At 59.3% G+C, this 23,738-nt stretch overlaps 1 protein-coding gene across 2 annotated transcripts; it reads right to left on the bottom strand.

Moving 5' to 3' along the window:
- Positions 1-10,897: 10,897 nt before the first annotated feature.
- GPIHBP1 (glycosylphosphatidylinositol anchored high density lipoprotein binding protein 1) lies at positions 10,898-14,743 on the bottom strand. 2 transcript variants are annotated; one of them, XM_012507333.2, is made up of 5 exons: positions 14,623-14,718; positions 14,052-14,180; positions 12,927-13,040; positions 12,715-12,794; positions 10,898-11,057 (listed from the first exon to the last, which is right to left on the bottom strand). In XM_012507333.2, the coding sequence occupies exons 1-5, from the start codon at positions 14,672-14,674 to the stop codon at positions 11,055-11,057; spliced, it is 378 nt and encodes a 125-aa protein (XP_012362787.1). In that variant the 5' UTR covers positions 14,675-14,718; the 3' UTR covers positions 10,898-11,054. The 2 variants fall into 2 exon arrangements, with proteins under 2 accessions (XP_012362787.1, XP_003280799.1); XM_003280751.3 differs by having other exon boundaries at positions 10,898-12,794; positions 14,623-14,743.
- Positions 14,744-23,738: the final 8,995 nt, after the last annotated feature.

The following is a 23,738-nucleotide window of genomic DNA, read 5'->3' as shown; positions in this document are numbered from 1 at the left end:
TCTCATGGCACTGTCCTCTCTGCCAGCACAGTCACTTCCATAAACTAAAATCCTGTGGGTGCAAAGTCACACACAGCCCCTTCCTCTTTGCAGATTCTCTTTCACTGCAGTCTCTCTGTCTCTTTCTTTTGTTTTTTTTTTTTTTTTTTTTTTTTTTTTTTAGAGAGTCTCAGTCTGTTGCCCAGGCTGGAGTGCAGTGGTGCAATCCTCACTCACTGCAGCTTCACAGCTTCGACCTCCTGGGCTCAAGCGATCCTCCCACTTCAGCCTCCTGAGTAGCTGGAACTACAGGCCTGCACCACTATGCTCAGCCAATTTTTTTTTTTTTAATTTTGTAGAAATGGTGTCTCACTATGTTGCCCAGGCTGGTCTGGAACTCCTAGGCTCAAGTGGTCCTCCTGCCTTGGCCTCTCAAAGTGCTGGGATTACAGGCGTGAGCCACCATGCCCGGCCACTGCAGTCTTAACAACAACTTCAGAACCTTCTTCAGAGAGCTGTCCCTGCACTGGCCTGCCCTTCAGGAGCTTCCCATCAGCTGGGACACTGGGCAGGACCCCAGGCGGCAGCAACGTAAAACTGTGAGCTGATAGGTGCAGGACAGAAGGAGCCTGGGGATCAGAGAAGGATGGAGAGGGCAGGGCAGTCAGGATGCTCACTGGAGGACAGAGGAAGCAGGCAGAGCCCAGAATTTGGAAAACTCCGGGAGAGGCAGCCCTGTGCTCCAGAGCTGAGAAAGTCCCTTGAATCCTGGCTCCATCTGTGCTCCGGAGCCGAGAAAGCCCCTTGAATCCTGGCTCCATCAGGTCTCCTCACAGCCTCCGCGTTTTGCAGAATGGGGCGCAACAGCAACCTCACAAGTTGTGTGGGATTGCATGAGACCTTCACAAAGACCCAGCCTGGGCCCGGAACGGGGGGAGCCAAGGTGGGGGGTGCTAAGTCCACACAACGATGGGGCAGGAACGTGCTGCGGGGCGGGGCACTGGCCTGCAAGTTGGGGGCCCCCATGTTGTGTTGTGAGGAAAGCTGCATCACTTGTGCAACCTTTGTCAGAACAAGAAGCTGAGTCCTTTCCTCTGCCTGGGCCTCAGTTTCTTCATTCAGAACAGGAGGGGCTTTTGGGTTAGGAAGGTCTAAAGCGTGGGGCTTGGGCTGGGGAGAGAAGTCCAGGGCAGAGGTGGGGCTGGAGTATGGAAAGGCCCTCGGGGTACTTCATACTTATTCCCAAAGCACCCAGGAGGGACTTCACAGGGACAAACTGCATGCAAGGAGGCGCAGGATGCAGGGGCCAGGCAGCTGGGCACCCCCTCCTCCAGGCAGGCCTCCCCGTACCACTTGTGCCCTTGTTCACCAGCCTGGACTTCGTGGGGTCTGGGATGTTCTCACTCAGATGTGTCTCCCCCAGCTCCAGCCCCACTTCCCACATTGCACCTGGCACAGAGTTCTGGGAAGGTTTGTGGAACGAACCCAGGAATGACTCACAGGCACCACAGGGAGGGGAAGCTGGGGGCAAGGGGGGGCTCCCTGAGGCTATGCTGCCTCCCAACACCACCTCCGTGTTCCTGTGGCTGACACCCCAGATCCCTGACCTGGGTCCCCACTCACCTTGGTCCAGCACGGAGCACCCTGCCCAGCACCCCAAGGCCTGCTCGGCTGGGGGGGCTCCCAGTCACTCCTGGAAGCCCCACCCCCACCCAGTTGCTCCTGGGCTGCCTTCCCGCCCTTCTTTCCCTGACTTCAGTGCTCAGTGGAGCGTCACCTCCCTGGAGGCCTCCTGCAAACCCCAGACAGGACAGCGGGGGCCTAGTTGCTGTGGGGACTCAGCCACATACATCTTTTCTTTTATTGACATTGACTCTTCATTACAAAATTAGCATGCCTGCCGGGAATATCCAAATGAAAGAGCAGTACCTCAAGTGAGAAGCAGCGCCCTCCCCACTGCTGTCTCTGAAAGCAACTCCCAGGAGTTTGCTCCCGCTTCCGGACAGTTTTCTCTGCCTATGCAAAAGCACATGTTGAAAACAACAATTTGTTAAAAAAAAAAAAAAAAGGCTGAGCCTGGTCGCTCATGCCTGTAATCCCAGCACTTTGGGAGGCTGAGACAGGAGGCTCACCTGAGGTCAGGAGTTCAAGACCAGCCTGGTCAACAGGGTGAAACCCCAACTCTACCAAAAAAAAAAAAAAACAAAACAAAAATTGGCCAGGCCTGTTGGTGCACGCCTGTTGTCCCAGCTACTCGGGAGGCTGAGGCAGGAGACTCACTTGAACCCAGGAGGTGGAGGTTGTGGTGAGCCGAGGTCGTGCCACTGCACTCAGCCTGGGTAACAGAGAGAGACTCCGTCTCAAAAAAACAAGAAAAAAAGAAAAAGAAAAAAAGAAGAAAACAAAACATTAACTTGTAACCGGCAGGGTTGCTACATGAGTTTCTTCCCGTCTGTGAGGCTGTTCTTGGGTGTAAGTGAGCCAGTGTGGCCAGGAGGGTGACAAGAAGCAGTATGCACCTTGCTGTCACCTGGGCTCAGAGATTCTGGAGGGGACAGTCCAGGGCTGGTGGGAAATGACACTGAGGCAGCAAGAGGGGGTCCTTAAGATCTGTTAAAATCTCTGCAGGACATCACTGTACCCTGTACAGCCAGGGAGGCTGAGGCCGGGGGGCTAGGAGCCATCTTCCTTCTCAGGGGGCTTACCACGAAGGCCGTGCTTCCTCACGTCACTCCACCGACCTCAAGGATATCAAAGCCAAGCTCCTTCTACAGAGCAGAAATGAAGACTGTTCCTAGTGACAAGCGCCAGAGCCACTGAGGTTTGAAAGGCCCCTAGCTAGTTTCCGTCACAGACCATCCAAGCTGCTGAAATGCACGCGGCCCCAGATGGCCATGACCTGATCCCAGCAAAAACGCAGGAGACAAAGCTGGGCGCGGAGTTTGTCCAGAATGAGACAGTCATTAGATAAACTAGATAAAAGTCTCCAAAACATGGACAAGGAAGAAAAGCCTGGCATAAATCAGTTGGTTGGTGGTGTGTAGGTCATTGTCATTACTTTCTAAGTTTTCTACAAGAATTACCTGGAGGCTTCATCTACATGATAGTGTAATCGGCAGAAGGGTCTGGCCACTCGAAGCTGGTAGAAGGAAGCCAAAATAGTAACGAGGTGTGATAGAGAATGAGACTTTATTATCCATCCCAGCAGAAAGCAATTCCACTCTTCCATTTGTGGAGGGAAAGCAGGGAGATTTTCTTTTTCTTTTTTTTGAGACACGCTTTTGCTTTTGTGGCCCAGGCTGGAGTGCAGTAATGAAATCTCGGCTCACTGCAACCTCTGCCTCCCAGGTTCAAGTGATTCTCCTGCCTCAGCCTCCCAAGTAGCTGGGATTACAGGTGTGGGCAACCATGCCCAGCTAATTTTTGTATTTTTAGTAGAGATGAGGTTTCACCAAGTTGGTCAGGCTGATCTTGAACTCCTGACCTCAGATGATCCACCTGCCTCGGCCTCCCAAATTGCTGGGATTATAGGCGTGAGCCACCGCGCCCCGCCACACAGGAGATTTTAAAGAGAGGGTTTGCAGAAAAGGCTGGGGGTGAGGAGGTGCCAGGTGCGTGAGCCACTCCCATGGCTCATCTTGAATTATTGTTCCTTCTGGTGCAGGGGCCAGTGTGGCTTCTACCAGGTTATAAACTAATTGTTGTCAATCTTGTTGCCAGTCTCTAGTCAGGAATGGGTTCCTGCCTTGAAGTAACCTTTTGCTGGAGAGAGAATTCCAGAGGTGTCTGGTCTGTATCAGGATCTGACCCTTGAAGGTTTTAAGGAAACAGATGACCAGATTGGTGAGCATGGTGTGTGCCTAACAACCTTCCAAGTAAATAAGTGTGCATGAGGCCTGGAGCACAGAATGGGAAAAGAGAGCGGAGGTCACAGCACATTTCAAGGCTATAAAGTTTATCTCCAGAGCTATGGCTTGAAACTGGAAAGAAAGGAGAAAAGGGGAAAGAAAAAGAAGTTTTAAAACGCGGTTTGAGGTGAAGCTGCTAAGAATCTTGGCTTCCACACCCTCCTGCACCCCTCTTAGCTTGACTCTAGCTGATTTCAACTCTTCAGGCAGAGCTTCACCCTCCAGCCAATGGTCAATCAGGGAAGCTTTCCACCTGTGGCCTGGAAGCCCCTGCTTCCAAATGTCCCGTCTTCCTGGGCCAAACCAGGGTATACATTATGTGTACTGATTTCTGGCCTTGCCTGTAACTTCTGTCTCCCTAAAAGGTATAAAATCAAGCTTGTCCCACCCACCTTGAGCATATGCTCTCAGGATGTCCTAAGGCTGTGTCGAGGACCACAATCCTTAACCTTAGCAAAATAAACCTCTAAATTGATTGAGACCCATCTCAGACACTTTTTGGCTTACAAGGGGCAGCTTCAGCTCAGGGTAGGGGATTTCTGGCCACAATCTAGTTACTGTCACAAATATGGGGCAAGTTCCAGGGAAAGCCGACTCCATGGATCCTGAAGGAGCGAGGATGCCAGCACCAGCACTGGGGTGCACCCCTCAGAGCCTCAAGGAAAGGAAGGGCCTGAGCACTGGGGCTGCTGGGTCCCAGGGTTCTCAGGTTCTAGGGTGGTTTGCCAGTTCCCTTAGTCACCGGAAAGCGGTCCCAATCTAGACCCTAAGAGAGGGTTCTTGGATCTTGTGCAAGAAAGAATTCAGGTGGAATCCACAGAAAGCAAGTTTATTAAGAAAGTGAAGGAATAAAACAATGGCTACTCTGTAGACAGAGCAGGGCGTTCCTGAAAGCAAGAGGAGGGAGGTGCCCACCTCGGGTATAGTGCGAGTTTATATGTGAGTCAAGAAAGCCAAAAAATCATGGGGGAGGTTGCTCTGCTGCCAGGGCTCCTGACAAAGGATTGTTTATCTTTGTGTAACTACGGTCTAGCAAGAATCTATGTTATTATCTTCAAAGCGAACCTCATTCTTAAACTAAGAATGCTTTTGTTCCTAAGATATCGGACATCAGGACATTATTTCCTGGGTCTTTTTGGTAAACATTATTAACTTGTTCCCTTAACTGTAATATCTGGTGACTGAACACCCAAGGTCCTGGAACCCAGCTGGTCTCAGCCTCATTTCACCCAGCCCCTATTCAAGATGGAGTCGCTCTGGTTGGAAGGGCCGTGACACCTTCATGCGCCAGGAACACCAGGGGCTTGCTGAGTAGATGGTGACGCGCACACAGAGCATGGCGGAGAGCTGCAGGGCCTTCTCACCTGGGACCTGGAAGGCGTGGCTGCCACTCGGAGCTGCCAAAGTGCTCAGGCGATGGCCCCTGGGGAACCCACATGGACGCTGCACAGAGAACAGGGCAGAGGCCCCATGGGGACACAGGCCAGGGGCAGGGGACAGAGGCTGAAGGGGGGCACAGAGGCGCGGAGTTGGGGGGCAGAGTCCAGGGTTGGGGAGAGGCCAGGGGCAGGGGACAGAGGCTGAGTGCAGAGGTCGGCAGTTCCTCGGGTCGCCCTAGGCTCGGGAGGACCGGCTGTTGGTGGCCCTTGGTGGCTCGAAGCCAGGGCAGGGCCGGTGGAGGGGGCGGGGCGCTAGCACCAGGCCTCACCCCTGCCCCAGGTGGCTCCGGGTCTGGTCTGGCCGCGACCCGTGCTCCCCAGACGGCATGCGGCACGGTGACCGGGCTGGAGGCCGTGTTCTGGCCGCATCTCTGCATCGCCTCCTCCTACCTGGTCTCCCGCAGGCTGACGAGGTTTCCTCGGAAGCTACCGGAAGCTCCCGGGCCAGATTCCCCTTTACAGAAGAGGACAAGGCCTGGAGGGGCAGGAACAGGTCTCCAGGCCTGGGACCGCCTGGACAGGACCCCTCCGCGCACGTCTGGAGGCCTCGCCATGCCCCCGGCCCTCCCCAGGGGCATCCGGGGAGCCTAAGGCACTGGCTGCCTCCCCTGGTGCCTCGTACCCATCCGAGCTGTGGCCTGCGGTGAGTGGTCTGATTGCGGAGACCCCCGGGCCCTTTTCCCAGAAGCAGACTCTGGTTGATGGTGCGATTCTAGGGCCACCACAGGTGACCATGAAGGGCAGTGCTCCCTGACTCCCTGCGGATTAAGCAGGGTCTCCCCGACAGGCAGAGCCAGGCCCCGCTCACTCATCCCTGGCTCGTTCAGGGGTGCCCACAGCCACCCGCCTCCACGGTTCTCTTTACGGGAGCAAAATGAAGCTTCTATTTTAAAGTTGCAATGACAGGATTTTCGGTTCCTGTACCTTGCTACTGAAAGCACTGGGACCTGATCCAGACCTCAGGCTGACCGGCTCAGGTGCGGACAAGCTTCCCCTCCCGCTCCAAGTGCTGGAGGCCCCTGCTGGCCCTGGAGCTCTGGGAAGGGCTGAGGGCCACGGAGGGAGGACGCCGCCACGCCTTTGGTAGGATGACACCCAGCCAAGGTTTCGCCCCCTTCCCTTCATCTTGTTTCTCAGACGCTGGGTCTCTTCACGTGGAGGTGGAGTTTGTGTTTCCTGGCGCAGTGGTCCGGAGCCAAGGCCTGGGGAGTTAGAAGCTGAGAGAGGTTTCGGGGAGGGGCATGGCAGGGTTCCCTTTCCCTGGGTTCCTGGGCTCCCTAGCCTGAGGCAGGGGGCAGGAGCCTGAGGCGCTTCAGGGTCAAGGCAGGGCATTGGGGTGGCTGCGCAAGCCAGGGCTCCAGGGGAGGCTGGCCTGTGGCCTTCAGACTCCAGAGGGGAGAGAAGGGGAAGGGGGAGCTGGCTTTTGCTCAGGGTGTGGTGTGACTTGCAGTGCATTTCAGAGCCTGCTGGGGACACCACTGAGCCACCAGATCCCGGGCTCAGAGGATCACCAGGGGCAGAGGCAGGGCTGAGGGAGAGTTGGCCTCAGAGGCGAGCTTCTCCAGCCGCCTCCTCACCTGCTCCTTCTCTGCATAGACGTCACTATTAAGTCCAATGAATTAAGAGACAAAAAAGCCGAACGTGTTAGGAATGAACTCCACTCCTAGATGCCCGTTTCCAAGGCAACATTGGCTCCATCCTTCAGAGAGTGGGTGCCGGAGCAGTGCCTGCAGGCCCCAGTCCCTAAGGAGGAGGAAAGGGATGGATCTGGTGGTTCTGGGGAGGATCTCCAGGGTGCTAGGCAGAGTCCTGCTCTCACGGTCTCTCCTGCACTCCCTTGGCTCTGCCACACCCAGGTCTCCCCCACCTATGTATCTGAGTCCACCTGTCCCCGAATGGCTGGCGGGCAGAGGTTGGGGGCCCAGTCCCGGGGGTGTCAGACGCCCCTTGTGTCCTTGTGTGTCCTTATGTGGGAGTGGCCAGAGCTCATGGTGGAGGGAGGCGTGGTTAGGGTCTGTCCCATGAATTGAGTCAGGAGGGAGACGTGGTTAGGGTTTGTCCCATGAGTTGAGTCAGGAGGGAGGTGTGGTTAGGGTCTGTCCCATGAATTGAGTCAGGAGGGAGCTGTGGTTAGGGTTTGTCCCATGAGTTGAGTCAGGAGCGGGGAGTGGTTAGGGTTTGTCCCATGAGTTGAGTCAGGCACTGCACCCTGGTCTTGGTCAGTTTTGATGGTGGGGAGACCTGGGTGTGGGCAGACCCAAGGGGTGCGGGAGAGACAGAGTGAGAACAAGCCTCTGCCCGGCTTCTCATGATGAGCACAGGCGAAGGGGCCTGAATTCTTCTGAGGCAGGAAGAGACCACTGCGGGACTGACTTCTGGACTGTGGCCGCCAGGGGCCCGGCAAGGCCTCCTTCCTGGGACTGTGGCCCCCTTGAGCCAGGGAGCCGGGCTTTATCCTCTCCAGGACCGTGGCTTCCAGAGCACAGCCCGTCTCGGGGCAGGTGTCCAGGGAGGGGCTGATGTGGGCTCAGGAAAGGTCTTTGACATACCCAGGTTCAGATCCTCAAGCCTGTGAATGTGCCTTCTATGGCAAAAGGGACTTTGCAGCCATGAGGAAGCAGAGGATCTGAGATGGGAGATGGCTCCGGATTCTCCAGGCGAGTCCTAACTGTGGTCACAAGATCCCTGTAAGAAGGAGGCCGAGGGAGAGCTGACTTGGGAAGCTGGTGAGGGAGCAGTGGTTGGAGCGGCTTCGAAGGTGGAGGCAGGGCCACGAGCCAAGGAGAGCAGGCGGCCTCTTGAAGCTGAGAGGGTGGGGGGTGGATTCTCTCCCGAGAAAATGAAGCCCAGCCAGAGCCCTGACTTGAACTTCTGACCTCCAGAACCACAGCATGAACTTGTGTTAAGTCACTAGGTTCGTGGTGATTTGTTATGGCGGCCCTGGGAAACTGGAACAGAGGGATGTGGGTTCTTGGGCCAGGGCCCTGCCCCCTCCCTGCCCAGACCCCGCCCCCTCCCTGCCCAGACCCCGCCCCCTCCCTGCCCAGACCCCGCCCCCCTCCCTGCCCAGACCCCGCCCCCCTCCCTGCCCAGCCCCCCAGCCCCCAGTCTCCCTGCTGCTGCGCTGGATGAGAAAGGGAGGTCCCTCTCTGTTCACTCTTGAGACTGACAGCATGCATTCAGCTCTGAGACAGGGCCCAGGATGTCTTGGCTGTGGCCATCCGCCCATTGGCACCGCTGACCCACCTGGCTCAGACTCGACTGGGCCTGGGAATCTGGCTGCATCTTGGCTGGCATCCAGCTCCTCCCCAGCTCAGGCGACCTGGAGCCTGGGATACCCCTGGGAAGCTGGGTGTGGTTGGCAGGAAGCCCAGGGACTGGATCCTGGACCTGCACCACCCAGCTGTGTGACCTTGAGCTCGAGCCTCATGTCGCAGCTGTAGCCTTTCCTACCTCAGGGGGCTGTGACAGGGCCCACCGTAGACAGCTAAGCACGATACCCTCTCCTCCTGCTCAGAGCCTGAGTGGGTGCCAGGAGAAAGCCCTCTGTGGGCTGTTGGGGGTGGTGAGGGGGTGGTGTGGGGGTGGTGTTGGGGATGGTGTTGGGGATGGTGTTCGAGGTGGTGTTGGGGTGGTGTGGGGGTGGTGTTAGGGATGGTCTTGGGGATGGTGTGGGGATGGTGTTAGGGATGGTGTTGGTGTGGTGTTGGGGTAGTGCAGGGGTGGAGTGGGGTGGTGTGGGGTGGTGTTGGGGTGGTGTGGGTGGTGTTGGGGTGGTGTTGGGGGTAGTGTGGGGGCGGTGTGGGGTGGTGTGGGTGGTGTTGGGGGTGGTGTTGGGGATGGTGTTGGGGGTGGTGTTGGGGGTAGTGTGGGGGTGGAGTGGGGTGGTGTTGGGGGTAGTGTGGGGGCAGTGTGGGGTGGTGTGGGGGTGGTGTTGGGGGTGGTGGTGTGATGTTGGGGGTGGTGTGGGGGTGTTGTGCGGTGGTGTTGGTGTGGTGTTGGGGGTGGTATTGGGGGTGGTGTGGATGGTGTTGGGGTGGTGTTGGGGGTGGTGTGGTGTGGTGTTGGGGTGGTGTGGGGTGGTGTTGGGGGTGGTATTGGGGGTGGTGTGGGTGGTATTGGGGGTGGTGTTGGGAGTGGTGTGGGGGCGGTGTTGGGGATGGTGTTGGGGGTGGTGTTGGGGGTAGTGTGGGGGTGGAGTGGGGTGGTGTTGGGGGTGGTATTGGGGGTGGTGTGGGTGGTATTGGGGGTGGTGTTGGGGGTGGTGTGGGGGCGGTGTTGGGGATGGTGTTGGGGGTGGTGTTGGGGGTAGTGTGGGGGTGGAGTGGGGTGGTGTGGGGTGGTGTTGGGGTGGTGTGGGTGGTGTTGGGGTGGTGTTGGGGGTAGTGTGGGGGCAGTGTGGGGTGGTGTGGGGGTGGTGTTGGGGGTGGTGGTGTGATGTTGGGGGTGGTGTGGGGGTGTTGTGCGGTGGTGTTGGTGTGGTGTTGGGGGTGGTATTGGGGGTGGTGTGGATGGTGTTGGGGGTGGTGTGGTGTGGTGTTGGGGTGGTGTGGGTGGTATTGGGGGTGGTGTGTGTGGTGTTGGGGTGGTGTTGGGGGTGGTGGGGGTGGTGTGTGTGGTGTTGGGGTGGTGTTGGGGGTGGTGGGGGGTGGTGTGGGTGGTGTTGGTGTGGTATTGGGGGTGGTGTTGGGGGTGGTGTGGGTGGTGTTGGGGGTGGTGTGGGTGGTGTTGGGGTGGTGTTGGGGTGGTGTTGGGGTGGGTACTGGCTGATGGGCTTCTCTGTTCCTGTATTGACCCCTCACTGGCTTCTAAAGCTGCGGGGACACTCACAGCTCCCATGCCTTCGGGCAGGTCAGGTGAGAGCCCCAGGGGAGTCTGACTGGGCTTTCTGCTTCCTCAGGGGCAAGGATGAGGGACACAGCTGCTGGCAGGGCCCAGGACCCTGGGAGAAGAGATAGGACCCCAAGGCTGGGGCAGGCCCTAGAGCCAGTGGCTTCAGACTGCACGCCAGGAGGTGGCGTGGGCTGGGAGGGGTGGGGGTCTGTCCACTCAGAGCTGTGCAGGGCTTTAAGGCATCAGTTTGAAGGAAGCATTTGGTGAACTCAGGTTACATCGCCCAGTATTTTAAGTTGGGTGTGGTTAACGAGGTTTCTTTGGATTATGAGGGTCTGGGGCTGGCTCAGGTGGGGCATGTGCTGTGTTCACACACACAGATGGCAAGTGAAGAGTGGGGTCATGAGAAGTGTCCTGATGGCCACAGCTCCCATTTACCGAGCACTTGCTCTCTGCCAGGCACGGGGCTGCAAGCCCTGACACGTGGCACTCCAGCACCCTGGAGGACCCTCACCATAGCCCACAAGGAGGGCTCTCCTAGGACTCCTGCTGGACAGAGCCAAGTGGGAGGCGAAGGGGTTCCCAGGGTCATGGAGCTGGGGAGGGCTGGGCCTTAGATTCGAAGCAGGCAGCCTGACCCCTACACTGTGCTCCAGTGGGGCTGTAGGCGTGAGTGTTCATGTGCACATGTGTGCATATGTGAGTGTGAAAATGCAAGTAACAGACACCCCAAATAACTAGCTTCAACACAGCAGAAATTTATTTCCCTCCCAGGTAAGGGGACCCCAAGGTAGGCAGTGCCTTCTGTCGGCAGCAAGCTAGGCCCCTCTTGCCATGCTGCCCTGCCGTGCTCAGTGCTGCCTCATGGTACAAAGTGGTTGCTGAGCTCCAGTCATCACTTCAGCCAGCAGGAAGGAGGAAGGGGAAGGAGAAAGACGTGACCCCACCATCTAGGGCATTTGCCTTCCGATCCCCCAGCCAGGCATTGTGGGTTTATTAATAAGGAAAAGAAGAGAACAGTTAGCGGAGGCCTCCCACTGCCCACCAGGATGAACTTGGCAGGCAGGACAGGACTCTGGGCTTCCCAGTTAATGGAGTGTTGAACTGGTGGGGATCTAGGGGTTCTTTAAGTCTCACTCTGTACTTCTCAGAAGGGGAAACTGGTACCCAAGTCAGTGGCTGAGCTGTGGCCCAGGCTGGGCCTCTGCCTGCTGTCCCAGAGCTCTGTCCTGGCACCAGCTACTGGTGAAGGCAGAGCTTGGAGCAGTCACAGCCCTGCCAGAGGACACCCTGGGGACCCCCACATAATGGGCTTTCCATCTTCCCGGCTCTGCTACCCAGTCCTGCTTCCTCTGCAGGAAGCTGCAGGCCCATTTTGCCCCCTCCCTGGCACAGGGTAGCCTGTCTGACACCCCCAGACCCCTCCATGACATCCACCAGGCTGAGGGCCTGGGGGCTGGAGTCTAGAGGGCAGGCCAGGATAAGGCTGGAAAAATTCCATCTCATCTACTCCTCTCCTTTCATCAACTCCACCCCTCCACTGCTCTAGCCTGCTTTAGCCTCTGCTAGAGCAGAGACAGGTATTCCCAGCCTCAGGCACTGTCCTAAGCCCAGCAGGTACTGACCCTTGATGGTCACCTCAAGGTGACAGGCACCCACCCAGCATCTGGCCCTTCCCCATCCAAGGCTGCAAGGTCACTTTCCAAGCCAGGGTCTCCCATAGCAGTGCTCACGCCATAGCCAGACAGGCCCCGCTGGCCCCATCCTCTTCATACTTGGTGCCTGTCCCCCCAGCCCCGCCCCGCCCCTCCGCGTGTGGCCTCACCCCGACCCGCCTCCTTGTGCCCTCTCATCCTCAGCCCGCTCCCCCACTGTCCCGCCTCCCCCAAGCCCGTCTTTCCTAGGGGTGACTACAGCCTCCCTCCAAAGCCCCTTCCCTCCAGACAGCTGAGAGGCCGCCCTGGGGAAGGGCAGGGCGGGCCCGTGTGACGCTGCAGATGGAGGAATTCCTGTGGCAGAAGTTAAGGGTGAGGATTGGGTGTGGGGGCCCCCAGGCATGTGGTGGGTGTCATCCCTGCCTGGCTGTGCTGATGGGGATCCCCAGCCCCCATGAGGGGTGCAGATCCTGGGGCGTGGCAGCCGAGGTCTGGACCCGGCGCCCACGTGCTGCGGTCCTGCTGCTCACAGGTGGTGGGGAGAGGAAACCAAGGACAAAGCTGGGAGCAACTGGGCCGGGGGGGCCTGTGCTGGCTGGATCGCCCAAGACACTCCAAATCCATCCTCCAAAGCTGGTGCAGGGGCAGGAGGGGAAGGTACCAGACAGAGTGCTGGCAGGGCCGGGGGTGAGCCAGGTGGGGGTGGGGAGGGGCCGTGGGTCAGGGTCTCCCGGCCCCCATTGCTCCAAGGCCGGCGAGGAGGTTGAGCAGGAGGGCCGTGCCCATAGTTTCGGAGCTGCCCTGGGGGCCACCTGCCCCCTTGCCTGTTGGGTCCTGGACTCGGGAGCTCTGCCAGGGTGGGACATTGCACAGGCTGGACTGGCAGCAGGTCTTGGTCACCTGGGTCCCCTCGACCGTCTTGGTGATGGGCTGGCAGCTGTCTGCACACCACGTGGAGTGAGTGGTCAGGAGGCCTGATTCTGGGGAGGGGAGTGGGGAACAGGTGCTGAGGATGGGCAGGGTCTCCGAGGTGGCTCTGCGGGGCTCTGTTCAGGGCCCCTGGCTTTCCCGCCGCCTGGGGGTGCGTGTGCTGTGGCCCCATGCCCACTTACCCGTGTTCCCGTGGGCAATGAGGGTTGTGCAGGTCTGGCCATGTGAGCAGTTCTGCGTCAGGTTGCAGCGCTCGTCCCTGGACAGGGACAGGCAGGTGTAGCACCGCAGCAGCACTGTGGACAAGGCGGGCTCAGGCCGAGGCTGGGCCCCCCAGGGTCTCCTCCCACGTCCCTGTCCACCTCCCCGTTCTCAGCTGTGCTCCCAAAGCCTAGCCTGGTGAGCCTCCAGCACCCACTGCTCAGACGGGCAGGCCCTGTAAGCCGTGCTGTGCGCGTGAGCCTGTGTGTTTAGGGGGCAAGGGATCGCGGGCCAGGCAGGGTGAACTTCCCATCATCGCTCACCTCCTGAGACAATGCTGCCCAGGCTCCTGCCGTGGGCATGGAAACCTGGAGGTGAGTCTGACTCAGTCCTGCCTCCGGGAGCACCGGGCCTGGCAGAGGACGGCCTCACAGGGGACACCTCGTGGGTGTGTGGGGCAGGGCTCGTGCTGAGGGCAGGTTTGGGGGCCCTGGGAGGGGGGTGGGCTGTGTGTGGTGGGGCACGCTGGGGGTCCTGGCTAGGGAGGGGCCGGCCCGTGGTTTGGATGCGGCCATTTGCTGTGCTTTTCTCTGGGGATGGGAGAGAGCAGAGGGTGGCCCACGTGTAGGGGGCGTGTCGGGTGGGCAGTGAGGGTGGGCTCTTCTTAGCCCCACTCTGCTCTGCTCTAAGCGGTTCCCTGCCTCCCCAGCCTGCAGCAGCCAATCCAGCCCTCCCCTGTACAGGACCGGCCCAGCCTGCTGCTCTCTCTGCCCCACAAAACTGAACCCTGCCCTGGGACCTCTGTGCTTGCTGTCTCCACCCTGGGCCCCCACTGAGCCCTTCTCTGCCTGGTGAACTCCTATTTAACCTCTACATCCTGGCACCACTGACCCTCCCAGCTGGTGGCTTCTTCCCCTGTTCCCTACTCTGGAAGGCAACTGAGTGTCATGGTGAGCGGGAGAAGTGAGGGGTCCACTGAGTGTCCGCCACTCTGCTGGAGGCAAGCTCACAGCAGGACTGTGGCCTGTTGGTTTCCATCACACAACCCTGCCCAGAATGCTCCAGGCAGATCAGGCAGCAGGGCTCTGGGGTTGGGGCGGCCGTACCTCTGCTCCCACCACCAGGGAGCCTGTTGGTCTCCTCCTCTTCCACCTCATCCTCATCTTCCTCGTCGTAGTCATCTGGCCTGTGGTCCTCGTCCTCGTCCTCTTCCTCCTGCTGTGCCTGCACTCTCCCTGGCCGTGGAGGGATGCTGGTAAGCCTCAGCTACCTGGGTATGGAGGACATCTGCTCTGGGCAAGCATCGTGCCCCCAACTCCTTGGCCCTCCTCAGCCACCCTCAGGCCCCAGAGTGGCTTACCTGGTGTGGCCTCCGGCCCCTGCACACCCTACTCACTGTCCTGCAGCTGAGTGTGCCCTGGCATTGTAGTTACAACAGCAGCTGCTGTGAGCTGGCCCTTTATGGTAGCCCCTCCCCGCACCCCACATAAACAGGGGCACAGATGTTTGGGGACTCTTGGGGGCCCAGGCCAGCTTCCATCCACGCCGCTCTGGGCTGGGGACTCTAGCCTCATCCCCTCCTTCTTCCTAAACCCCTGCTGGGGGTCCCTGGAGGTCCCTGTGCTCCAGGACTGCAGTTGCTGCCCCCTCACCGCAGGGTTACCCTTTGCCCCGCACCTGGCCGCCCGCACAGCAAAAGGGCAAGCAGGACAGCCCCGAGCGCCTTCATCTTGCCGGACGCTGCTGTGTCCCTGACTCTGAGTCCTCGCGCAGGGCTCTGGAGCTGTGATAAGTGGGATGAAGGGCATTGCCGTGGGCTTCCTAGTGGCCCCCACCAGCTCCAGCCTCAAACAATGGTCCTCGCACTGGTCCCCAGCTCCAGGCGCCAGGCCAGGGACTGTTGTTTCCCTCCAGGACGTCTGGGGCCGGAGGGGAAGGAGAAGTCATTGTGGTTGGCCTTGGAGCGTCCTGTGCGCCCGTGCCGCGGCGGTTGGAAGGTAGTGCTGGCCGCAGGAGCTGCTGGCCCTGGCCTGGCTTGCTGCTCAGTGCCTCAGCCCTGCAGTGCAGGGCAGGGAGCCTCGCCCCAGAATGGGCCATGCCTGACACCCCCCAACCCCGTGTCTGGGCTCCGTAGTCACAGGACCTTGGGGTCACAGACCCTCTATTTGCTGATCACTGACCAAGCATCTTCATCCCAGAGTCAGCATCACACCCAGGCCCCTTTAAGAGCATTTAAATAAAAACACAGTCAATGCCCTCAAGCTAAGGCTGCGTGCTCGGCTCACCTCCTCCTCACCCACACTCAGCAGTGCACTTGATGGGCCCAAGGCCTCCCGGCCGCCCCTCACTATCACCTCGGATCTTTGCCCCTGCTGTTCCTATCACCTCGGATCTTTGCCCCTGCTGTTCCGTCTGCAGTGCTGTTTCTGCTGGTGTCTGGTGGAGAGCTTTCCGGAGCTGTTGGGGGCCCGCCCCCTCAGCCTCCTGCTGGGAAAGCCATCAGCTCCCACCTGCCTTCTGGCCCTGTGTGAGATGGGCTGCTCTGGGAGAGGCTTGGAAAGCCCAGGTCGCTCCCTGAGGCCACCCCCTCCTCCCAAGACCCTACCCAAGCCCTTGATTGCGGGGGGAGGGTGATGCAGAGCACAGAGTCGAGGCTCTGAGCTGCCCCTCTCCCAAGGGCAGCAGAGGGGTGGGGCAGCGGCAGGGGCTGGACGGGAGTCCGGAGCCAGGGTCAAGCCTGAGCATCTCTGTTGCCTTGGTGCTTGGCCAGGCCCTTCACCTACTGAGGCCTCAGTTTCCCCAACTGTCAATGGGTGGGGTGGGGCATTTTCTGGCCGGCCACCTGTAACAGAGGTTGAGTTGGTTCTGGAGTGAGCTGCCTGAGTTCCTCCTTCCCCCGGCTCTGGGTCCTGGACTAGCCCCTTGGGTTCCCCAGGCCTCAGCTCCCTCATAGGGTGACGTGACCATCAAGGGTCAGTACCTGCTGGGCTTAGTAACAGGGGTACCTTAATGGCGCTGGTTCCGGGTTCTGCTTCCTCCTTGATACAGACCCGCCAAAGAAAAACCAATCAGAAAGAGACGCCTTCCCGCCTTGGTCTGGGCCCAGACCCCCAGCCAACCATTGACCTCCACGTAACGTCTCAGAGTATTAAAAAGCCGAAGCCCCGAAGCCCTCTCTCTCTCTCTGCTTCCTCTTCGGCTCCCTACCTGACGCCTCCAGTAAAGATCTCTTGACCGTAACCGGTGTGGCGTGGTCTTAGCCTGAGTCCGTAGAGTCGCTCTTTCACTTAGGACAGTGCCTGAGGCTGGGAATACCTGTCTCTGATGTCCCAGCCACCGAGTCAACCAACCTTCCTTAATTCACCTGAACCTGTGGTTCTTTCCATTCTACCGGCACCCACCCAGCATCTAGCCCTTCCCCATCCAAGGTTGCAAGGTCACTTTCCAAGCCGGGGCCTCCCATGGCGGTGCTCACACCACAGCCAGACACGCCCCGCCAGCCCCGAACTCTTCATACCTGATGCCTGTCCCTCCCAGCCCCGCCCCGCCCTGCCCCTCCGCGCGTGGCCCCACCCCCACCCGCCTCCCTGCGCCCTCTCGCCCTCCGCCCGCCTCCCCCCTGCCCCGCCTCCCTTCGGACCCGCCTCCCCCACGCCCCGCTTCCCCCACTGCCCCGCCTTCCCGTCGCCCCGCCTCCCCCACTGCCCCGCCTCTCCCACGCCCCTCTCCCCATCGCCCCGCCTCCCATTCGCCCCTCCTCCCCAGCGTCCCGCCTCCCTGTCGACCCGCCTCTCCTGTGCCCCGCCTCCCCCGTGCACCGCCTCCCGTCACCTTCACCCCTCCTCCCCCACGCCCCGCCTCCCTGTCGACCCGCTTCCCTGGTGCGTCGCTTCCCTGCTGCCCTACCTCCCCCGCGCCCCGCCCCGGCTACCACTACAGGCCCTTGAATCTAGTGTTGCAGGAGCTGCCCCTAGGAAGGGCGCTACTGGGATTCTCAGGGGGTCTCCACCTGCCGCCTCCCCTCCACAGGGGCCCAGGCCCTTGCACGTTGCCTCCCTCTGGGCCCAGCTCCTCTTCAGCCCAGGTGCAAACTACCCAGCCCAGGCAAGTGCTTATTGCGAGAATCACCTAGGGACAATCAGAGCACATTTGATTCGCAGATTGAATTAAATTTAGTGCTCGCCACTGAGAGGCTGTTCCCTCCGTCCCGCCCCGGAAAGGCTAGCGGGTCTGGTCCAGACCCTACAGAAGGTGCCAACTGGGATGGTGCGCAGGTGTGAAAGGGGACCCGCAGTGGCAGACACCTGGCTCCCCAGCACTGCCCACAGCCGGCAGGTGGGCGTAGTGGGTTCCGTATGTGGAGCCCACCCCCTCATCCCACCCAGCCACTACACAGCCTCCCTCAAGCCCCCAGGGCAGGGTCATGACCTCTCAGACACTCCAGGGTGAAGATATGACCCCTAAGACCTTCAGGGCAGGGCTGTGGTCTCCCAGGGCCAGGGCTAAGGACTGGTGGTCCTGATGGCAGCTGTCATGAGTCATTTTAGAGCCTGCACCTGCGCCCCTGGGCTCGACCGCCTTTCCAGGCCCAGGCTTCCTCCCTGAGCCAGGCCCACACCCTAAGGTAATCTTGAAGGGCAGCCCGGCCACCCCACCTCCCTGCCCACAGACCTCTGTGCCTTGGGGCCTGGACTTGCCTGCTCTGCTGGCTTGTGGGGCCGGCCCTTCTGACACAGTGGTTCTCTGGGCCTCCTCCCACGGTGGGGCCTGCGTGACTCACATGGCTCTTTTTGGCAGCAGCAGCCTTGGTGCTGGTTGTGGACAGGGGATGCCCGGCCATCCACACTCCATCCTGCCTGGGTGACATGTGGGGGTGGGGCTTGGCAGGCAGGGTCCATGCTGGCATCATGCCCAGGTGGGGCCATGGGCTCTGCTGTCCTGGGGGGCTCTGCGGCCCTGTCCTGGGCCTGCACATCCTACTCTGTACCCCCTCCCCCATGCTGACACCAGCTCGAGTCAGATCCAGACCTGTGCACTGCCATCTCCGGGAGGCAGCCTGCTGTGAGATTGGGTTTGGAATGAGGGAGGCATTGGGAGGAGGGCACCTTGGGGCTGGGCCAGAGGGTTGAGCAGAGTTTTTCTATAAGGAAGGGTGGGCAAATGTTTCTGACTGAGGGGCAAGTGTAGGGTGTCCATACCGGGAGAGTAGGGCCTTTTGGGGCAGATGCGGGCTGCAGATGTGCTGGCCCTTGCGACACTTTCCCTGCCCTGAGTTCCTTCCCACCCTCTCTGCAGCCAACCTTCTCTTGTCTCACAGAACCTGAGTCTGGCAGAGGGAGGGGCTTGTTTTTTAGAGCAGAGTCCAGACCCTCCTCCCCTGGGGTTACTCTCTGCTTATTTTTATTTATTTCTTTTGTTGAGACAGAGTCTCACTCTGTCGCCCAGGCTGGAGTGCAATGGCACGATCTTGGCTCACTGTAACGTCTGCCTCCCAGGTTCCAGCGATTCTCCTGCTTCAGCCTCCCGAGTAGCTGGGATTACAGGCTCGCACCACCATGCGCAGCTAATTTTTGCATTTTTAGTAGAGACAGGGTTTCACCATGTTGGCCAGGCTGGTCTTGAACTCCTGACCTCAGATGATCCACCCACCTTGGCCTCCCAAAGTGCTGGGATTACAGGAGTGAGTCACTGTGCCCGGCCCTCTCTGATTCTGATGACCCCACAGTGCCAGGCTGAGCAGGCTGCCCACCATATGCACTGAGGTACAAGCCCTTTTTCTTTCCTGGGATCCAGCACTCAGAGGTAGCTGTGGGTGGGTGGGCCGGCCAGGGGGAGCAGGTCTCACAGGTCCTGCAGCTCCCAGGCACCCCTAGAACCCACAGGGGAAACACACCCTGGTTCCAGAAGCTCGTTCATTAACTCGTTCACATGTGGTTCACTCAAGTACCCTCCCTGGCCTCCCAGCTGCCCTCCACGCTGCTCTGCACCCGGAACCCTCTATGCTCCATTTCCTAGTCCTTAGACACCCTCAGCCCCACCACCATAACCCTGGAGAGTCTCCCTTCCCTTGCTCTTCCAAGGGGGTCCCTCTTGTCCCCCACTTGTGAGGGTGACTGATCTCTGTCTAGCTCCGCTTAGCACAGCTTCAGACGGTCCTTCAAGCTCCCATCCCCACTGCCTCCTGCCACTGTCCATCTTTGATTTCTAGAGGCAGGGCCCAGGCACCATCCTCTCCAGAGACCTTTCTCCGGGACGGCACTCCTGTGCCCACCCCTAGCTCGGTGCCCTCAGAGGGATTCAAGGCTTGGCTTTAACATCCCCCCATGGTGGTACTGGGTCCCCCTCTTGGAAAAATGCAAGAGCAAGGAATACATTGCTCCTGTCATTTATTTTATCTATTTAGAAATCAATCTCCTTCACAGTGAGATTGTTAAAATGTTAAAAACAATGTAGCAATTTTGCAATATTAAAAGAGACTCAAAATAACGATGCAGGGATACTTTGCAGCTGTATGACAGTGAAGAAGCTCTTTACATCCTGATCAGAAAAACAGGAAGCGGAGGAAGCCGAGGACTGAGTGTCCCAGCACGGTGCTTTCTGCAGGAACAGGAGAAGGCAGGATCTGCACCCGCTGCTGTGTGTTCATATGGAGACTGCCCGCTGGGCTCGCCTTCTGTCAAGGTCCACGTTTGGCCACTGATCTGCAGAGCCGTGTCTTCTGCTCAAGCCGACCCCTCGGCCCTGCCACCCAGCAAAGGCCTGCGAATGAGAGGCCTGGGGCTCTGCAGTCCCTGGAAGGCAGGAAGCTGATGGCTGAGCTCAGGGTGGGATCTGTGGGTGGGTGCGTGAGCGGCAGGCACTCACCCACAGCGGTGGGGAGAGGGCGTGTGGAGGGAGAGCAGCTACCAGAGAAGCCAGAGAGGTGCAGCCCAGGGCAGGCAGGAGCCCCTCCCAGGCTACGGTGTGGGCCCCCAGCCTTGGGGGTGGCACAGGGCCTCCTGGCAGCCTCTGCACGTCAGGACCGCGTCCCTGGGATCTCCCACTCAGACTCCTGGCAGGCATGGAGGCAGAACTTAGAGTGTCTTCCACAGTGGCCCCACCGGAGGGGCAGGGGAGAGGATAGGAGGTTAGGTGGGGGAAGCAGGGAGGGGGGGGGAGGAGGCCATGGGAGGTGCTCTTGGGTGGGGCCTCCCTCTGCCCGCAGGTGGTGATGGGCAGCTGACCACCCGCACCAAGTGCTGAGGTGGCTCTGGTTACTATGGGGACGCAGGCCTCCCACGCCACCGCGATGGCTTCTCACAGTTGGTCCTTTGGATCCAACTGGATCTGGGGTGTGAGGTGGGTGAGGAGAGGCCCCAAGCTCGAGGGCCAGGATACAGTGAGCCCCAGGGTGGGATACCCTGATGATATGCAGCCACCTGCTGGAAATGGTACCCAACCTCAGAGCCTCAGCCTTCCAGGGAGACACAGTGGGTCCTGGGCAGCCACACTCCAGAGCCAGCCTGGGGACCCAGGACAGGAGTGTGCACATCAGCCCCTTGTACCTCCAGCCTGGGTGAGATGCTGCTGCTGTGCCACAGGACACCTCTCCTGACTGCCCGCAGCCCTCATCTGATGCCTGTTCTATTCTGGCTCACACCGACCTGGAGGAAACAGGGGTCTGGGAGTCAAAGCCAGGGCTGCTCCACTTGAGGCTCAAAAGCTCCTGTAGACTGCGCTGTCCTGCGTGCTTTAGGATGGGCCCCCGGAGCGGGGAGTAAGGAGCAGAGGTGAGGGCCCAGCAGGGGTGGCAGAGCCACCTGAGCTCCTGTTTGTGAGTGGGCTTGGGTGGAGGGTGGATGGAGAGCCCTAGCTCCCAGCCTCACCCAGCCCTCCAGGAATGGCAGTGGCCACCAGCAGTCTCCCGTTCCTCCCCACTGTCTGGGGCTCGGCCTGAGCCTCCTCCCCTGACCTGCCCAGCCCCCGCTTCTCTTCTCCAGCCTGACTTATGAAGCTCTGTGTTTAGCCCCAGGATGCAGCCCTCATGTCCCAGCCAGAGTCTGTGGCTGCAGAAGCCCGGGCTGTAAGCCCCTCTTGAGCTCACACAGCAGTGTGGGGTGGGACCTCACAGGGAGAGGTGCCGGGAGGCAAATCACAAACAGCAGGATGGGGCTTCCACACCCCTGTGTCCTGGACACACTTCCTGTCAAATCAGAGAGCGGGATGGGGCTTCCGCACCCCTGTGTCCTGGACACACTTCCTGTCAAATCAGAGAGCGGGATGGGGCTTCTGCACCCATGTCCTGGACACACTTCCTGTCAAATCAGAGAGCGGGATGGGGCTTCCGCACCCCTGTGTCCTGGACACACTTCCTGTCAAATCAGAGAGCGGGATGGGGCTTCCCACCCCTGTGTCCTGGACACACTTCCTGTCAAATCACAGAGCGGGATGGGGCTTCCGCACCCCTGTGTCCTGGACACACTTCCTGTCAAATCACAGAGCGGGATGGGGCTTCCGCACCCCTGTGTCCTGGACACACTTCCTGTCAAATCACAGAGCGGGATGGGGCTTCCGCCCCCCTGTGTCCTGGACACCCTTCCTGTCAAATCACAGCGCGGGATGGGGCTTCCGCACCCCTGTGTCCTGGACACACTTCCTGTCAAATCACAGAGTGGGATGGGGCTTCCGCACCCCTGTGTCCTGGACACACTTCCTGTCAAATCAAGAGCGGGATGGGGCTTCCGCACCCCTGTGTCCTGGACACACTTCCTGTCAAATCACAGAGCGGGATGGGCTTCCGCCCCCTGTCCCCACCCGTCAAATCACAGGCGGAGGCTTCCGCACCCCTGTGTCCTGGACACACTTCCTGTCAAATCACAGAGCGGGATGGGGCTTCCGCACCCCTGTGTCCTGGACACACTTCCTGTCAAATCAAGAGCGGGATGGGGCTTCGCACCCCTGTGTCCTGGACACACTTCCTGTCAAATCACAGAGGGGATGGGCTTCCGCACCCCTGTGTCCTGGACACACTTCCTGTCATCTCTGCCCCTGTGACGGAGGCTTCACCTTCTTTGCTGTATCAGGCGGGGACCCCAACTGTGGGGAACTGCAATGGACTCTGGCTGGTTGGAGCAGAAGAGGATTTTGTTGAAAGGTTCCTCGAAGCTCATAGGTTGAGAGGGAGGGCTTAGGTGCAGAAGACTCTAGGGCCACTCTTGTCCCTCCTGCTCCCCACGTAAGTGGGCTGTGGTGGCCGCCTTTACTTCAAGACTCCAGGGATCAGACAACACCTGTTCGTGGTGGGCTGTCCAGCGGCATGGCTCCTTGGAGCCCAGTGCCAGGCACATGCTCACCATCTGGGCCACTAACCAGTCAGAGGCTGTTTCGTGGAAAGAGTCATGATGTGGGTTAAACATGAAAAGACATGTCCAAGCCCCAGTGGCCAAGTATTAGTCCGTTCTCATGGTGCTAATAAAGACCTACCCGAGACTGGGTAATTTGTAAAGAAAAAGAGGTTTAATGGCTCTTTCACAGCTCCACATGGCCGGGGAGGCCTCATAATCATGGTGGACGATGAAAGAGGCATGTCTTACACGGCGGCAGGCAAGACAGTGTGTGCAGGGGAACTGCCCTTTGTAAAACCATCAGTTCTCCTGAGACTTAATCACTACCACGAGAACAGCATGTGAAAACCTGCCCCCATGATTCAGTTACCTCCCACTGGGTCTCTCCCACGACACATGGGGATTATAGGAGCTGCCATTCAAGATGAGATTTGGGTGGGGACACAGCAAAACCATATCATCTGAATGCATGAATGTGGCTTTGTTTGGGCAAATGGTATTTGCAGATGTAATTAAGAATCTTGGGAAGACATCATCTGGAGTTAGGGTAACAGGTGTCCTTACAAAAGAAAGCAGGGGAGATGTGAAGTGTGGAGACAGAGGAGAGACCGGAGTGATGTGGCCACAAGCCCAGGAAGGTGGGGAGCCCCTGGGAGCCCCTGGCCAGGAGAGACTTTCCCCTAGAGTCTCTGGAGGAAACGTGGCCCTGCCAGCTCCTTGACTGCTGCGAAGAGCTCCTTGCCGAGGGGCCATACCTTGCTCAGACCCCAGGGTCTGTGTGACTCTCCTCCTCCCAGGGCTGCCACAGGCTCTGTTCAGGACTTGTTCTGGCACAGCTGGCGGACACCATTGGGTCCACCGGGCCAGGGCAGGGCAGCACCATTTCCGCTGCAGCCCTTGAACCACTGCTGACTCTGTGGGGACAGCAGAGCCAAATGCAGGTGTCTTTCCTGCATGAGGAGCTGAGCTCCATCTTGGTGGGAGCACTGGTCCTTCAGTTTCATGGGTGAAACCCACCCTGGCCCTGACCACTGGGCCCTGGGAATGCACTGAGTGGTGGGTCCCACATTTCTCCAGCTCCGCTTTTGGAGGTGAGTTTGCACTAGGACATCTGAAGTTTCAGCAGCTTTCGGCTCTCCCAGGGCTCAGGGCTGTTGGTGCTGGGGCCACGTGAGACCATCGAGGCCCCTCAGTCTAAACCGAGGCACAAAGCTGGCCAGAGAAGCCCTGGAGCAAGACGGGAAGGGAGTGCTGCATCTCTGGCAGATGAGGGAACCCATTTGTGTGTTTTCTGCTTATTGGCAGGGAGAAAAACATATTTTCTCGATCACTAACCCTGTGCTCCAAGAGCCAGCGTAGACCTGTGGGTAAATTGCCACCTGAGCATCTGATGGTTGCTGTTATTCCTCAGGTCCCGCTTACCATTCACTAGCCGGGTGGTGAGTCGGGAGTGAGGGAATGGGCCCTGTG

Source organism: Nomascus leucogenys, chromosome 16 (assembly GCF_006542625.1).
Source record: "Nomascus leucogenys isolate Asia chromosome 16, Asia_NLE_v1, whole genome shotgun sequence".
NCBI lineage: Eukaryota > Metazoa > Chordata > Mammalia > Primates > Hylobatidae > Nomascus > Nomascus leucogenys.
This window is presented reverse-complemented; position numbering and strand designations above follow the sequence as displayed.